This window comes from Bos mutus, chromosome 19 (genome assembly GCF_027580195.1).
Source record: "Bos mutus isolate GX-2022 chromosome 19, NWIPB_WYAK_1.1, whole genome shotgun sequence".
Lineage (NCBI taxonomy): Eukaryota > Metazoa > Chordata > Mammalia > Artiodactyla > Bovidae > Bos > Bos mutus.
This window is the reverse complement of record NC_091635.1, coordinates 18,109,776-18,125,737: the sequence shown is the minus strand read 5'-3', so window position 1 is coordinate 18,125,737 and position 15,962 is coordinate 18,109,776. Positions and strand designations below refer to the sequence as shown.

At 47.3% G+C, this 15,962-nt stretch overlaps 1 protein-coding gene across 6 annotated transcripts in view; it reads right to left on the bottom strand.

Annotated features, from left to right (window-relative positions):
* ARHGAP44 (Rho GTPase activating protein 44) overlaps positions 1-15,962 on the bottom strand; it is a 119,036-nt gene that overhangs the window by 22,039 nt on the left and 81,035 nt on the right. For all 6 annotated transcript variants that reach the window (XM_070389527.1, XM_070389529.1, XM_070389525.1 and 3 more), the window contains 6 exons: positions 14,695-14,806; positions 13,116-13,192; positions 6,826-6,943; positions 2,964-3,032; positions 816-897; positions 193-320 (listed from right to left, as the gene is read on the bottom strand). In XM_070389527.1, coding sequence (XP_070245628.1) covers positions 193-320; positions 816-897; positions 2,964-3,032; positions 6,826-6,943; positions 13,116-13,192; positions 14,695-14,806 — 586 coding nt within the window. The remainder of the gene's footprint in view (positions 1-192; positions 321-815; positions 898-2,963; positions 3,033-6,825; positions 6,944-13,115; positions 13,193-14,694; positions 14,807-15,962) is intronic.

Here is a 15,962-nt window from a genome sequence, read left to right as displayed (position 1 = left end):
ACTGTCCCTGGAGAGTGAAGGCTCATGGGAGAAGCAGGACCAGTTTGAGGACAGGGGGCTTGTACTGCGTCTTCCCAGGTTTGGGTTTGTGGGGCCGGGTGAGGATGGTAACGGAGGAGGAGAGACCCCGGAGGCTCCATCTGCGGGCGAGGAGACCCGCTCACGGCCAAGCTCGGCTGCACCCAGACGCACCTCCTCCTGCATCCCGCATTCCAGCAGCATTGTCACGCACGCCTCGATGGGGAAGGCGATCTCCCGGCCGCTGATCGTGAGGTGCTCCTCCAGGGGCTTCCCAAAGGAAGGCTTCTCCACCCAGGCCTCTGGGGTGTGGGGGTTGCAGGTGGAGCAAGAGAGGGGTCAGCACAGGTCACCCCCGCGGGAACCTTCCTTTCCTCCGGTCACACTGCTTCTCCTAAGTGTCCCAGGGACACGGAGCAGTGGACGTGGAAGCATTGTCCAACAATGTCCATGGAAGCACTGTCCAACTGCAGCATCTCCATTCCTGCAGTTTCGGGGGATGACGGGGAGGAACTGGGGGAGGCGGTGGAAGCCTGCCCGCTGTGAGCAGAGCTGCTGGGCTTTCTGTTACACACACACCTCCACACACACCCATGCACACCCGCCTCATCCCCGCTGGGGTAGTGTGTGTATAGTGTGTACACGTGCTCTGCTTTCCTGCCGCTGGTCAAGGTGCCTGCAGGCGGAGGCCCAGGGCTCACGTGAAGGCAGCCCTGCTGGGGGAGGAGCAGGCGAGCCAAGCACAGGGCCCCGGCAGGCTCCCTGCCCTCCCCGCCCCAGGCAAGCGTGGCACTCACCCTGTTGTGCTTTTATCTGAGGCAACACGGCCTGCAGGAGTGTCAGGGACTTCCTGTGGTACTCGGCCTGCACTTCGATGAGCTGAGGGAACACAAGGAGAAGCATCAGCCTTTGCCGGAGGATGGAGGGCATGGGCTGCCACACCATCGGGGTGCCCTGCCCCCTCCTCCACACATCTGCAATGACGGGCATTCGTCCCCTCAGCCTCTGCAGCAGAGGGGTGAGCATAAAGGGAAGTTTTGGAGGTGGGAGACTCGGGGAGGAGGTGAAGGGGACTCTCCAGAGGTGAGCCTGCCTTCACTGCCACCCCAGCTGGGGAGCACCATGCCCCCAGTTCTCACAGCAAAAGGCACCGAAGGGGTGCAACAATGAAAAGGCTATAACAGAGAACACATTCAGAAATCCAGGTGCCCATGAGAGGGTGCTCAATGTCATGAGCCTCAATGTATCTTGATTCCCCCCAAGAAGAGTTCAAGATACAACTGGTGGGAAAACATGTGCTCGATCCACAATCCTCTTCCACCTTGGGAGGCAAATCTGCTTTATCGTGATGTGATTCAAAGGACAAGGTCCTGCAAGATGCTCTGTTCTGCCCCTCCCACTACTGAAAAAGCTGCTGAAATGGTAAAAACAGCAGAGGAAAAGCAGTGAATAGCTGGCACTTCATTTATTTTCTAAATCTCTCCCCGCTCCAAAAAAAAAGAAAATTGGGCATGTAGGAGGAAACGGAGAGAGAGGCACTTTGCTCAAAGTCTGGTGTGATGAGTAGCTATTATCCCCAAGGAAAACTAAAAGGGAATCTTTTCTTAAGTCATAGCGTTGAAATAAGTGGTACCCAAAGACAATTAGGTAGTCCAATAACGCTTGGAATGTCAACAATCATTTGTTTTAGATTTTTTTAAATGAAATATTATCTTCACAAATAAAACCAATGGAATAGACTTGAAAAGAATCCTACTATTTCAAAGTAAACACTTCAAGTTGGAAGGAATATGTATCAGCTCTCTCTCACGGGGGAAGAAACTCTGGACTTCTTGGCCATTGATGCTGAGCACGCGGGGGAGCACTGACTACCCCCAGTTCCGCCCCACGCTTATCAAAGCATCCAGCTTCTCAGGATTCCTCTTCTCTCCTCCCTTTATCTTCTTTCCCCGTCTTTGTATCACTTCCTTGACCCTAAAGAGAAACTTTGAGTTTTATTCCCAACGTTATTTTTCATTTCAGGGTCCTAATTATTTGGGCCAGATGATTCAAGTGTGGATGACTCAGATCCTGTGTCTCTACTCTGTAAATCTGCTCCCATAGAGGAGAGGCAGTAAACAGGCATCAGCCCTCATTTACCAACTTGTCATCATCTGGGACAACAAAAATCTCCATTAATAACCAACAGATGCTGGGGTGCAGCTAGCTGCTTCTTCCCAAGTTGCTTCCTGATGACAGATTCAGGTTTTGCAACCCTGGCCCCGCTGACATCTGGGGCTGGATCACCCTGTCGTGGGAGCCACCGTCCTGTGCACTGTGGGATGCTTAGCAACAAACCTGACCTCCACCCTCTGAGTGCCTGTAGCACCTCCCCTGATAGTGACGGCCAAAAACATCTCTGCTAAGTGACTTCAGTTGTGTCCGACACTTTGCGACCCTATGGACTGTAGCCCTCCAGGCTCCTCTGTCCATGGAATTCTCCAGGCAAGAGTATTGGAGTGGGTTGCTGTGCAGGGGATCTTCCTGACCCAGGGATCGACTTTTAAGTCGATCTTTTAAGTCTCCTGCGTCTTTTAAGTCTCCTGCGATGGCATGCAGGATCTTTACCGCTAGTGCCACCTGGGAAGCCCCCCTCAAATGTCTCCAGACACAGCCAATCATCTGCTGGGAGATGACAGAATCACCCCTGGTTGAGAACCACTGCCATAGATCACAGAGGTACAAACATCTTCATGGGTGAGGCTGAATTTTATTCTTGGGGTTTTGGAGAAATCCATACAAAGGCGACTAGAAGGCAGGATTTATTCACAGGTAGGACAGTCAAAGCCCCACCTGTTCTCAGGACATGCTTGACAGATCCTCGATTCGAGGCCCACGTTCCTTCCTGTCCCCACTGTGACACCTGCTAACAGACGCCAAGCTGCCTCACCTTTCTGGACGCTTACCGTCTGAAAGTAGTTTGCATAGTCGATTTCTTTGGCCACAAAACTGTACATGTCAGCTGACAGCTGGTCCTGTGGGGGCAAAACACAGAAGGATAGAGAGTAGGAATCCACACATCAGGGGAAAGAACCGTAACCGTGGTTTAACCTCATTTTTCATAATACTGGGCAGATTACAAACTTTTCCTGTGGACACTCCATTTCCCAACCACGGCTCTAAAGGATGACTAAGTGGGGAAAGAACACCTATGCCAGTGTTTTCCTGGGGCTTTTAACGTGGGCCACGTGGAGAGTTAGGAAAGCTGATGCAGGGGAATGACGCGCAAATTGCTTCCTCGCATCTCTGCGGCGCGCCCTGCTGTGTGCAGCAGCCCCGCCAGGCACACGCTGTGCTTCTGCTTGCCGCCCCTGCCGCTTCTTCCCCTGATGACACTACTGCCTTGCTCCCTTCATCTCAGTTCTGATTGGCTGATCATCAGGAAAAGAGAGGCAAACACACCAAGTCGAGGGAAGCTGGTTAAGACAGGTGGGCAGGGGACGGATCGCTGATTCCAAACCTGGCGGAAAAAAAAAAACCTGGACTCATCCAATATCATACACGAATCTCAGTGTGAAAAGCCCTTCACCACTCAGCTGCCCGAGGGGCTGAGAATAGTGGCTGAATGCTGTGTCTGGATCATGTTCCCTCCGAGGTCAGTGGTCAGTTTCACTGAAACGCCCCCAGCACAGTGCAGAAGTGCATTCGAGTGGATGTAGACTCTGTCACACTAACCGTATCTGTGAGCATGTCACATTCTCTAAACATGTTTGTACAAGTCACGTGATCTCTGACATCCCTCCCTGCTTGGTAGCCTTTGAGGTAGAGCCTCAGAAGAGGTGCTGAGTTAAGAGAAAAAGTATCTATCACGTTCAGGTTGGAGTAAATAGGAAAACATCACCCCAATGCTTATAGCAGCGCTATTTCCAATTGCCAAGATATGGAAGCAGCCCAAGTGTCCACTGACAGATGAACAGATAAAGAAGTTGTAGTGTACAGACAATGGAATACTACTCAATCATAAAAAATAAAATAAAATCTTGCCATGTGTAACAATGGATGGACCTAGAGGGTATTATGCTAAGTGAAATAAGTCAGAGAAAGACAAATACCTCATGATTTCATATATGCAATCTAAAATGCAAAACAAAACAAAAACACACTCATAGATTCATAGAACAAACAGTAGTTGTCATAAGGGGAGGGGATGGGGGGATGGGAAAAATAGATGAGGGAGATTAAGAGGCACAAACCTTCAGTTTACTTAATAATTAAGCAACAGGGATGTAACATACAGCATAAGGCAGACAGTTAATTATACTGCAATAACTTTGCAGGGGGACAGATGGTTACTAGATTCATCATGGTGATCATTTCATAATCTATGCAAATATCAAGTCATCATGTACCACACCACATACAAACACGGTGTTGTATGTTGACTATATCTCAATAAAAAGGAAAAAAGCACAGGAAAGCTGACCCGAATGCTGAAGGAATTACAGCAGACAACTGCATAATTCAGGAAGAGTCTGATATACACGGAACCTCAGGCATTCTGCACAGACCCCGATAACCTCAGCAGCCCCTCCAGCTGCTGATCGAACTGTCCTCTGTGAGCAGGGGAATGGGAGGAGTGATCTGTTTCCTTTTCCAGTATCCTCAACAGGCAAGCGTCCTTAAAGCGTTCTTGCATACAAGATGATAGAACCAAGACACCAATTTCACATGATTAGCTACCAAAAGTTCAAGGTATTTTCCCAAAGAATAAAATGGACTCTAGGACCACCTGCCTCAGGTCCCCACCACTTCAGCATCCTTTACAGTGAATGCCTCCGGGAGGCTGCTGGACCTGTCAAGGCGCTAGAGAAAGTGGTTTTGTCGGAACTCAATCTCGCCTGCCATGGCCCCAGCAGCCTTGGTCTAGAAGCATCCGTCACCAGCCTGACAAGCGTGAGGGAGATAGTTCAAGTCAGGGGAAGACAAAGGGTGGGGTGATAAAAAAAAAAAAACAACTCGGTAGACAGAGGTAAGGAAGGGAGCCTTGGGAAGGACTAAATGCCACGTCAGTTCAGTCCAGTGCAGTCGCTCAGTTGTGTCCGACTCTTTGCAACCCCATGAACTGCAGCATGCCACTGTCCATCACCAACTCCCAGAGCTTGCTTAAACTCATGTCTATTGATGCCACATCAAATCACTTTCAACCACTCAGCAGACGATCTCTGTAAAGCCAGCTGAACGGAGTATGCCCTCGGGAACATGAAGGTATTTTTCTGAAGGTACAATCACATCACCGTCTTATAAAGTTAACAATATAGATTCCAAGTAAGCCACACAAGTGAGAAATAAAAGCAGAAACTCTAAACCAAATTTTCATTTGTCTAATTTAATAATTTAATTTTATATTTAATATTAATTTATTAATATTTAATTTAATATAAATATTTTATTCATAAACATTATCGATATAATTTAATATTTAAATAAAGTATAGGGAGCCCCTACACTTCTGCTGAGTTTTTCCTCCTGGAGTACTACCAAGTTCTTACAGTGAACAGCAGAGAAAAGTCCTCTCTCGTTTTTCCCAAGGGGAAGGGAAAAGATTGCCATTTTGAAATGCACTGGAGCATTCTACCCTTAACAAGACCTAACCTTAGGAGCATTTTGCTTTTATTCCTGGCTGTGCCATGCTGCTTGTGGGATCTTAGTTCACCAACCAGGGACTGAGCAAGGGACCACAACAGTGAAAGTACCAAGTCCTAACCACCGGACCGCCAGGAAACTTCAAGGATAAATCATTTTATCCCAGTAGAACCTGCCGGGATGCTTTCGAATTGTGGTGCTGCAGAAGACTCTTGAGAGTCCCTTGGACGGCAAGGAGATCAAACCAGTCAACCTCAAAGGAAATCAACTGTGAATAGTCATTGGGAGGACTGATGCTGAAGCTCCAATACTTTGGCCACCCGATGTGAAGAGCCAACTCATTGGAAAAGGCCCTGATGCTGGGAACAATTGAAGGCAACAGGGGAAGGGGTCAGCAAAGGATGAGATGGTTGGAGATGGCATCATCAACTCAATGGACGTGAATCTGAGCAAACTCTAGGAGACAGTGAAGGACAGAGGAGCCTGTTGGGCTGCAGTCCATGGGGTTGCGAAGAGTCAGACATAACTTAGCGACTGAGCAACCACAACCTGCTGGAGTTATATCAGAGCCCTGCTGAACACTTGCTTTTAGCAGACTCTAGCCTCCCTCACATTGAGAAAGAGAATTAATCAGCTCCAGCATCCTCTAGCCATCCTGTCCTACCAAACACAAAAACTGAGAAGCTGGAAACAGAACGAAAGGCAAGAGAGAAGCACCAAAGTTCACGGTGCAGGGTCACAGGCACACCCACAGGCGCAGCCCAGTCACAGGATTGCAGGGGCTTCCCCCGCTCCCACACCTGACCGCCACATCACCACACGCCTGCGCACCACAGGTCCCTTTACCCAATCCTTCATGTCCACCTTTGGACAAAAATTGCAAGGTATACTAAAAGGCAAAAACGTAGTTTGAAGAAACTGAACAAGCATCAGAACCAGAGTCAGAGGTGTCAAGAATGTTGAAATTATTGGGCCAGGAATTTTTTTAATATGATGAATACCGAAAGCCTCACTCTTAGGGTTCGTCCTGGGCTCTTTAGACATGCCAGCTGACAAGCTTGGGGACACAGACTCAACCAGAGGCTCACTATTAGGGTTTTCATAGACCTCCAGCAAACAAAAGGATGATGCTCCCTGAGGGCCTCCCGATTTTTCTCGGTGGAGAGGAGCACAGAAAGGGGGTACCCTGCAAATCTCCACTCTGTTGGCAGCCTCCTCCATCTCCTCCCTGAGGGCATCGGCTTTGGCACCTGCAGGCTGTGAGCTGCTGGACAAACCCGAAGACTTGGATGTCTGCTGCCACCTGATGAGGAAACAGGAGAAAGAGAGGAGAGGTGTGAATAGAACTTGGTCCCTGCCTTCGAGGAACTTAGATTCTAGTCGGATTAGGCATAAATGTAAGTTGAGTTTCAGTACAGTGTGGGTGTTTTTTTCTTTTAGCATTTTCAGACATTCTACATCTAAGTTGATGAGCCTTACAAATTGGAGTTTGTGCACATACAAAATAGTTAAACACACACACCCTTAGCTCTTTAGGGCTCCCCATCCCTTTGCCACTGATGCACGAGGCTCCAAGCTTCTTCCCTGTGCACCTTTGTAATTTCAGTGTCTTTTAGCGACTTCCCAGGTAGCTCAGATGGTAAAGTGTCTGTCTACAATGCGGGAGACCTGGGTTGGATCCCTGGGTGGGGAAGATCTCCTGGAGAAGGAAATGGCAATCCACTCCAATATTCTTGTCCAGAAAATCCTATGGACGGAGGAGCCTGGTAGGTTACAGTCCATGGGGTCACAGAGTTGGACCCGACTGAGCTTTTTTTTTTTTTTTTTTTTAAGTGATAAGTTAGAATGGCAGCAAAAGCAAACACTCTGGGATTAGAAAGGGAAAATGCATGGTGAATCGGACTCAACAATAACTTTTGGCAAAGAACATTTTCCATGTAGCGTGTGGAATCTGATGCTTCCCAAGTGACTCAGTGGTAAAGAATCCACCTGCCAATGCAGGAGACATGGGTTCAATCCCTGGGTTGGGAAGATCACTTGAGAAGGAAATGGCAACCCACTCCAGTGTTCCTCCCTGGGAAATCCCCTGGACAGAGGAGCCTGGAGGGCTATAGTCCATGGGGTCACAAAGAGTTGGACATAACTGAGCATGCATGCATGCACGCGCATGAGACAGGTAGAGAAAACCCTGAGGACACTGTGGGAGGCAGGGAAAGAGCTGGTTACAGGTATCACCTCATTGCCAAGAAGAGATCAGGAAAAGGTACCTGGTACCAGATCAGGAGAAAGGGGGCCCCTGTGTCCACACGGCAGGACCGAGAGAGGCTGAGGACAGTGACCCCTTCAGACAACAGCAAGCGTTCTCCAATTTGCAACACCGTCCCTACTGTCTCCCGAACCCTAAGGCCGAATGGCATCACTGCTGCTTCCTCTGAAGCACGGTCCACACCGTTCCTTTCAGTTCCCTGCCCACCCTGCGGGCACTGAGTTGGGGAACCTTCATCTACTTGGCCAAAGTCAACCATGGATGCTAAGTGAGAGGCTAAATGGGTAAGATGAAAACAAATGTGAAAGTCAAAATCTCCACTAGGAAGCACTAAGCAGCCTTGGATCAACATTTTGATACCTCATGTATATTTTCTTTCTCTTTTTTTTTAAATTTTATTTTATTTTTAAACTTTACAAATTGTATTAGTTTTGCCAAATATCAAAATGAATCCGCCAATAAAAGCAAAAATAAACAAATGTATATTTTCTTAACCGTTTATCTCTGGGCAGAGAATACTGGCCTTCTAAGGAGGCCCCTTGGGAAACTTTCAAAGGGAACCACAAATATTTCTGGTTGCTCCTCTAATTAAAAAATAAATTTAAAAAGCTATTTCCTGTTGCTAACTTATTATCAAAGAATTACCAAAAGCAGGCCCTGACAGAAGGTTCTAATTACACTAAGATGCTAGTAGCTACAGCAGGGAATAGCAGTGGGGCCTCTCTCACTCAGGCAGTAAACTCCACAGTCTATGGGGCCCAGCACGTGGGAAAAATAAGGCAAATGGGTCATTATCTTAAAAACTCACCCACCCAATCATTTATTTCCTCCTTGTAATGGGGACATGAGATATAAGCTGCTTCTCAGCTCTAAGGAAAATAATCGAGTCATCAGGGTGGCAAAGGCAGCTGATTCCTGGCTACCGTCTTGGGAAGTTGGGAGGGACTCATTGGGGGTGAGCGGGGGACGGTGGGGCCCAATCAGGAGCCTGGGCTGTGGGGAGCTGGATGTTTTCATGGACAAGCTGGGAACTGTCAAGTGGACTCATCAGATGAAATGTGGCAACAGATTAAATAGTGTCCTCTAAACACCATGCAGGCCAGGGTGAACGGGACAAACCAGAGAGCCCTGTAGGCTCCATCTGGCTCCTGGACCATTCGCCCAACGTGGAGGCAAAAAGTACAGCCTTACCCTCATTTTGAGAATCAATAATAGACTCACTAAGGGTTTACTGTGTTATATGCAAGAAAAAAATTAAGAGAGTGGAGCTGTATCACAATACCAAAAAAGAGGAAATCAGTTCTCTTTGCTATTAGCAAAAAGTAGCAAAATGAAGAATCTTCTGTCACTTAAAAAAGTGCACCCATGGGAGAATTACTTTGAAAGGCTTTGGGACATCAAGCTGGCTTGAAGCTACAGCGATGGTCACATGTGTCCTGAGAAAGATTCCTTACTCATAACAAGAATTCAGGAAAAATTAGAAATATTTTTCTAATATTGTACTCCAAAATGTCAAAAAAAAAAAAAAAATCTAAGCTAACAGGTAAGGATTAGTAAAAATGCCTGGGCAATTCTTTCTTATAATGGCTTGCCCTACAGAAATGATGTATTTATAATTTCCATTTTTAAAATTAATTAACTAATTAAAGTTCTGGCTGTGCTCGGTCTTCATTGCTGTACGTGGGCCTTCTCTTGTTGCGGCAAGTGGGGGGCTTCTCTATCCACAGGCTTCTCCTTGGTGGTGGCTTTTCTTGTTACAGAGCACAGGCTCCAGCAGGTGGAGCACGTAGGCTCAAGAGCTGCACAAGGGCTTGGTTGCTCCGTGGCAAGTGGGATCTTCCGGGACCAAGGATCAAGCCCATGTCCCCTGCACTGGCACTGTACCACCAGGGAAGTCCAACAGAAATGATCTATTTAATTAATATCTCCAGTTCAGTTCAGTCATTCAGTAGTGTCTGACTCTTCGTGACCTCATGAATCGCAGCACACCATGCCTCCCTGTCCATCACCAACTCCAGGAGTTCACTCAAACTCATGTCCATCGAGTCGGTGATGCCATCCAGCCATCTCATCCTCTGTCATCCCCTTCTCCTCCTGCCCCCAATCCCTCCCAGCATCAGGGTCTTTTCCAATGAGTCAACTCTTCTTATGAGGTGGCCAAAGTATTAGAGTTTCAGCTTTAGCATCAGTCCTTCCAATGAATACCCAGGACTAATCTCCTTTAGAATGGACTGGCTGGATCTCCTTGCAGTCCAAGGGGCTCTCAAGAGTCTTCTCCAACACCACAGTTCAAAAGCATCAATTTTTCGGCACTCAGCTTTCTCCACAGTCCAACTCTCACATCCATACATGACCACTGGAAAAACCAAAGCCTTAACTAGACGGACCTCTGTTGACAAAATAATGTATCTGCTTTTAAATATGCTATCTAGGTTAGTCATAATTTTCCTTCCAAGGAGTAAACGTCTTTTAATTTCATGGCTGCAATCACCATCTGAACTGATTTTGGAGCCCCCCAAAAATAAAGTCTGACACTGTTTCCACTGTCTCCCCATCTATTTCCCATGAATTGATGGGACCAGATGCCATGATCTTCATTTTCTGAATCTTGAGTTTTAAGCCAACTTTTTCACTCTCCTCCTTCACTTTCATCAGGAGGCTTTTTAGTTCCTCTTCACTTTCTGCCATAAGGGTGGTGTCATCTGCATATCTGAGGTTACTGATATTTCTCCTGGCAATCTTGATTCCAGCTTGTGCTTCCTCCAGCCCAGCGTTTCTCATGATGTACTCTGCATATAAGTTAAATAAGCAGGGTGACAATATACAGCCTTGACATACTCCTTTTCCTATTTGGAACCAGTCTGTTGTTCCATGTCCAGTTCTAACTGTTGCTTCCTGACCTGCATATAGGTTTCTCAAGAGACAGGTCAGATGGTCTGATATTTCCATCTCTTGAAGAATTTTCCACAGTTTATTGTGATCCACACAGTCAAAGGGAGAAGGCAATGGCAACCCACTGCAGTACTCTTGCCTGGAAAATCCCATGGACAGAGGAGCCTGGTAGGCTGCAGTCCATGGGGTCGAGAAGAGTCGGACACGACTGAGCGACTTAACTTTCACTTTTCACTTTCCTGCATTGGAGAAGGAAATGGCAACCCACTCCAATGTTCTTGCCTGGAGAATCCCAGGGACGGGGGAGCCTGGTGGGCTGCCGTCTATGGGGTCGCACAGAGTCGGACACGACTGAAGCGACTTAGCAGCAGCACACAGTCAAAGGCTTTGGCATAGTCAATAAAGCAGAAATAGATATTTTTCTGGAACTCTCTTGCTTTTTTTTGATGATGCAGCGGATGTTGGCAATTTGATCTCTGGTCCCTCTGCCTTTTCTAAAACCAGCTTGAACATCTGGAAGTTCATGGTTCACATATTGCTGAAGCCTGGCTTGGAGAATTTTGAGATATTGCCTTACCAATCCCAATACCCAAGAGACCATAAGCTGGAGACATGAAAACACTCATTAAATACTGGAAGAGAAGTCCCTGATGACACTTCTTACGGTTTCAAAATCTACACGCCACCTCTGGTGTCACCATTAAAAACATGAGACAGAATTATATGGACCACGTCTGTTGCTCAGAAGAAACTCTCCTTTAGGGAAGCTGAATGAAGAAATGGAAGTGGACAAGGCAAGGACAAGCTTTGATGCTAACATCCAGCTCTGAGCAGAAGCTGAAAATTCAGGTTTTTCTTACAGAAGCAGAGAAAAGACCTCAGAGCTAAAACCCAGGTCCTCAGAGGAGGAAATCACTCTGCAAACCCAGGAGCATAGTGTCCACCATCATCCTGACAGCGCAACAAACAGCATGTCTATAATCATCTTGTAATGGTGTTCAGTTGCTCAGTCATGTCCGACTCTTTGTGACCCCATGGACCACAGCATGCCAGGCTTCCCTGTCCCTCACTATCTCCTGGAGGTTGCCCAAGTTTATGTCCATTGAGGCGGTGATGCCATCCAACCATCTCACCCTCTGTTGCCTCCTTCTCCTTCTGCTTTCCATCTTTCCCAGCATCAGGGTCTTTTCCAATTAGCTCTTTACATCAGGTGGCCAAAGTAATGGAGCTTCAGCATCAGTCCTTCCAATCAACATTCAGAGTTGATTACCTTTAGGACTGACTGGTTTTATCTCCTTGCAGTCCAAGGGACTCTCAAGAGTCTTCTCCAACACCACAGGTCAAAAGAATCAATTCTTCAGTGCTCAGCCTTCTTTATGGTCCAACTCTCACATCCACACTTGACTACTGGAAAAACCATAGCTTTGACTAGACAGACCTTTGTCAGCAAAGTCATGTCGCTACTTTTTAATATGCTATCTAGGTTTGTCACAGCTTTTCTTCCAAGGAGCAAGCGTCTTCTAATTTCTTATGTGACTCCCCAATGTGGGACTACAGAACAGAAATCTACACCATTGGAAGCAGGAAAAGGTGACCAAGTCCTCAGATTCAGAAATTGTCCTCTTTCGTTTCTTTTTTTTGGCTGAGCCATGTGGCTTGCAGGATCTTAGTTTCCCACCTAGGGATGGAGTCCTGGCACTGAAAGCACCAAGTCCTAACACCGGACAACCATGGAATTCCCAGAAAATCTCCTCTTATTACAGGCACATCACCCACCCTCCTCTGTGATCTCTGCTCCTGTCACCCTCCCTTTTTCCCTTCCACCCCCACCATGCCCGCCTTCATTCTGTTTCCTGAATACGTCACCCTTATTTCCACCCACAGGGCCTTTGCTGTTCCCAGTGTCATGGACAGCTCTGCAAAGTATCTCTGCGTAGCTGCTTCCTTCTTATCAGATCAAGTGTCATCTTCTCAAAAAAAAAAAAAAAAAAAGTCTTCTCTGTTTCACTATTTATGCCATGGCCTGCTTCTGCAGAGCCACTTCCAAACTTACACTGTGGTGTCTTCCTGAAAGGACTTACGGCTGCTGAAATGGCCTTGTGTGTGTGTTCTCTTGTCCAGCGTCCAACTCCCAAATCAGGCCACAGCCTCTCTAAGAGCAAGGCCCCTATACTTCAGCACCCAGCTCATAGTAGAAGAAACACTCAGTGGATGAACACACACCACACACACACACACACACACAAGCCACTGCCTTCCAACTAGGACCACTGCTCTTCAAAGCAGCAGAAATGGAAGCAAAGAAAACCCACCATACCTCGTTCGTGAAGAGTCCATGTCCAGCACCAGCTTGGCTAAGTGTTTCCTCTGTTTTTGGATATTTGGGATTTCTACCTGTGGGTAGAGGAAACAAACAAGGAAAACACAGTTGATTTGAAGTCCAGTGACAAATTTTTTAAATAATTTTAAAGATTGAAATATAGTTGAATTTCCAGTGTTTCAGGTGTACAGCAAAGTGATTCAATTATATATATATTTTTTCAAGTTCATCTCCATTATAGACGAACTTGAAAAAAAAAAGAGATATATATGTATAAAACGGAATCACTTTGCTGTATAATAGGTTTGTCCCATTATAGGTTATTATGATATTGAGTATAGTTCTTTGTGCTAGACAGGAGGTCTTTGTTGGTTGTCTATTTTATACATAGCACAGTGTGTGCATCTATCCCAAGCTCCTAATTTACCCTCCCACCTTCCCAGGGAGCGAATCTGAGCCTATTTCTCCTGCACTGGCAGGCGGGGTTCTTCACCACTAGCACCACCTGGCTGCACGACACACATTTCAAGAGCTCAGCAGCCACAGGTGGTTAGCAGTCGCCAAGCAGTGTAGACCGGAACCATCCCCAGCACCGGGGAGGTTGGTAAGACCAGTGAAAGGGGATGCAAAGAGGGCCAGGGTTCACAGCAAAGAACATCCCCTGACCACTTTATCTCTTACTTGATACAATTTCACTTGGTTGAAGCTGGCAAAGTTGCCACCTACACATTAAGGCTTCTTCTCAAAAAGACAGTTTGCTTCAGTGTCCTTTAAAGTAGACAGAGAAGGGCCCCGTCTAAACAGAGACAGCGAGGGGGTTGCACAGAGTCTCTCGGACATAAGCCCCCATGTCCAAGGACAGAGGCTTATGAATAGGGGCTGCTGCTCATTTTTAAACTTTTTTTAATTGAAGTACAGTTGATTTACAATGTTGTGTTAATTACTGCTAAACAGCAAAGTGATTCACTTACATACACAAGAACACACACACACACATATATATATATATATACACACTTTTTAAAATATTCTTGTCCATTACGGTTTATCACAGGAGACTGGATTTAGCTCTCTGTACTATAGAGAAGGACCTTGTTGTTTATCCATCCTATATAGACTCGCTTGTGTGCTAATCCCAAACTCCCAATCCATCCCTCCCATGTCCCCTCCCCCTTGGCAACCACGTCTGCTCTCTATGTCTGGGAGTCTGTTTCTCTTTCACAGGTTCATTTGTGTCCTATTTGAGATTCCACTGTCATTTCACTGAAGACCGGAGATGGGCGGAGGGCAGGGAGGAGGATGGGGCGGAGACCCTGTGGAGGATGAAGTGATGCCACCAGTCTTGCAGTTCCACCCTCAAGGATGGCATGGGTAGGAGAAGGGGGCAGCATTCAGCTCAAAGGGCTCCCACGCTGGGGAAGCCCCTGCAGTTGGGTAGTAACGATCCCTGGTGAGACACTGTGTCACAGAGTGGGTGAGAGGCAGAAACAACCCTGAGGCTGGAGCCAAAGGACCCTAGGGACCACCACTCTGCCCACCCCAATCACATGGGTCCAGTCTCGCTCCCACTTCTGACCTCGGCCAGCAAGAACAGCGGCTCGATCACATCCCTCTCAACCTGCAGTTCGAAATGAATCAGCTCCTGAGCCAGCTTGTCCTCTGTCTCACCACAGAGTTTCAGCATCTTCCTGCAACAGAAGGGGAGGAAAACTGTCCTGAGTACTCTGCATAGAAAGATGTGCTACTGCTAAGTCACGTCAGTCGTGTCCGACTCTGTGCAACCCCATAGACGGCAGCCCACCAGGCTCCCCTGTCCCTGGGATTCTCCAGGCAAGAACATTGGAGTGGGTTGCCATTTCCTTCTCCAGTGCATGAAAGTGAAAAGTGCAAGTGAAGTCACTCAGTTGCATCCGACCCTTCGCGACCACATGGACTGCAGCCTACCAGGCTCCTCCGTCCATGGGATTTTCCAGGCAAGAGTACTGGAGTGGGTCACCAGTGCCTTCTCCGAGAAAGATGTGACCCACATCCTAATGCTGCCACCTGCCAGCCAGGTAAACACTCTTGAGAAAAACTTGCTCCATGCAGTTTCGTTTCTCAAACTGTCCACTTTCTAAAGGATGCTGAGTACCTACTATGTGTCTTGGCTAAAAGGGGGTCTGTGGGGAATTAAGAGAAATATAGAGGGGCTTCCCTGGGGCAGTCCAGTGGTTGAGACTTCGCCTTCCAATGCAGGGGGCCGGGGTTCGATCCCTGGTTGGGGAACTAAGATCCTGTATGCTGCAACGAAAGATCCTGTGTGCTGCAACCAAGACCTGGTGAGGCCAAATAAATATTTAAAAGAAAAAAAAGAAGAAGCTCTCTCCTCTTTCCGTTTGCCTAAAGTGAAAGTGAAAGTCACTCAGTCGAGTCCAACTCTGTTACCCCATGGACTATACAGTCCATGGAATTCTCCAGGCCAAAATACTGGAATGGGTAGCCTTTCCCTTCTCCAGAGGATTTTCCCAATCCAGGGATCGAACCCAGGTCTCCCCCACTGCAGGCAGATTCTTTACCAGCTGAGCCACAAGGGAAGTCCAAGAATACCAGAGTGGGTAGCCTATCCCTTCTCCAGTGGATCTTCCCGACCCAGGAATCAAACCGGGGTCTCCTGCACTGCAGGCAGATTCTTTACCAACTGAGCTATGAGGGAAGTCCTAAAAGCAGGATATGAATCTGTAAAGGGGTCCCCCTCCCATCTCTACCAGATGCTAATCACCAGAAACAATTTCAGACCCTTATCAGCCCAGAGACGGCCCCAGCGGACTCCACATTACGAATTTTACTAACTCTTATCTTCTACTA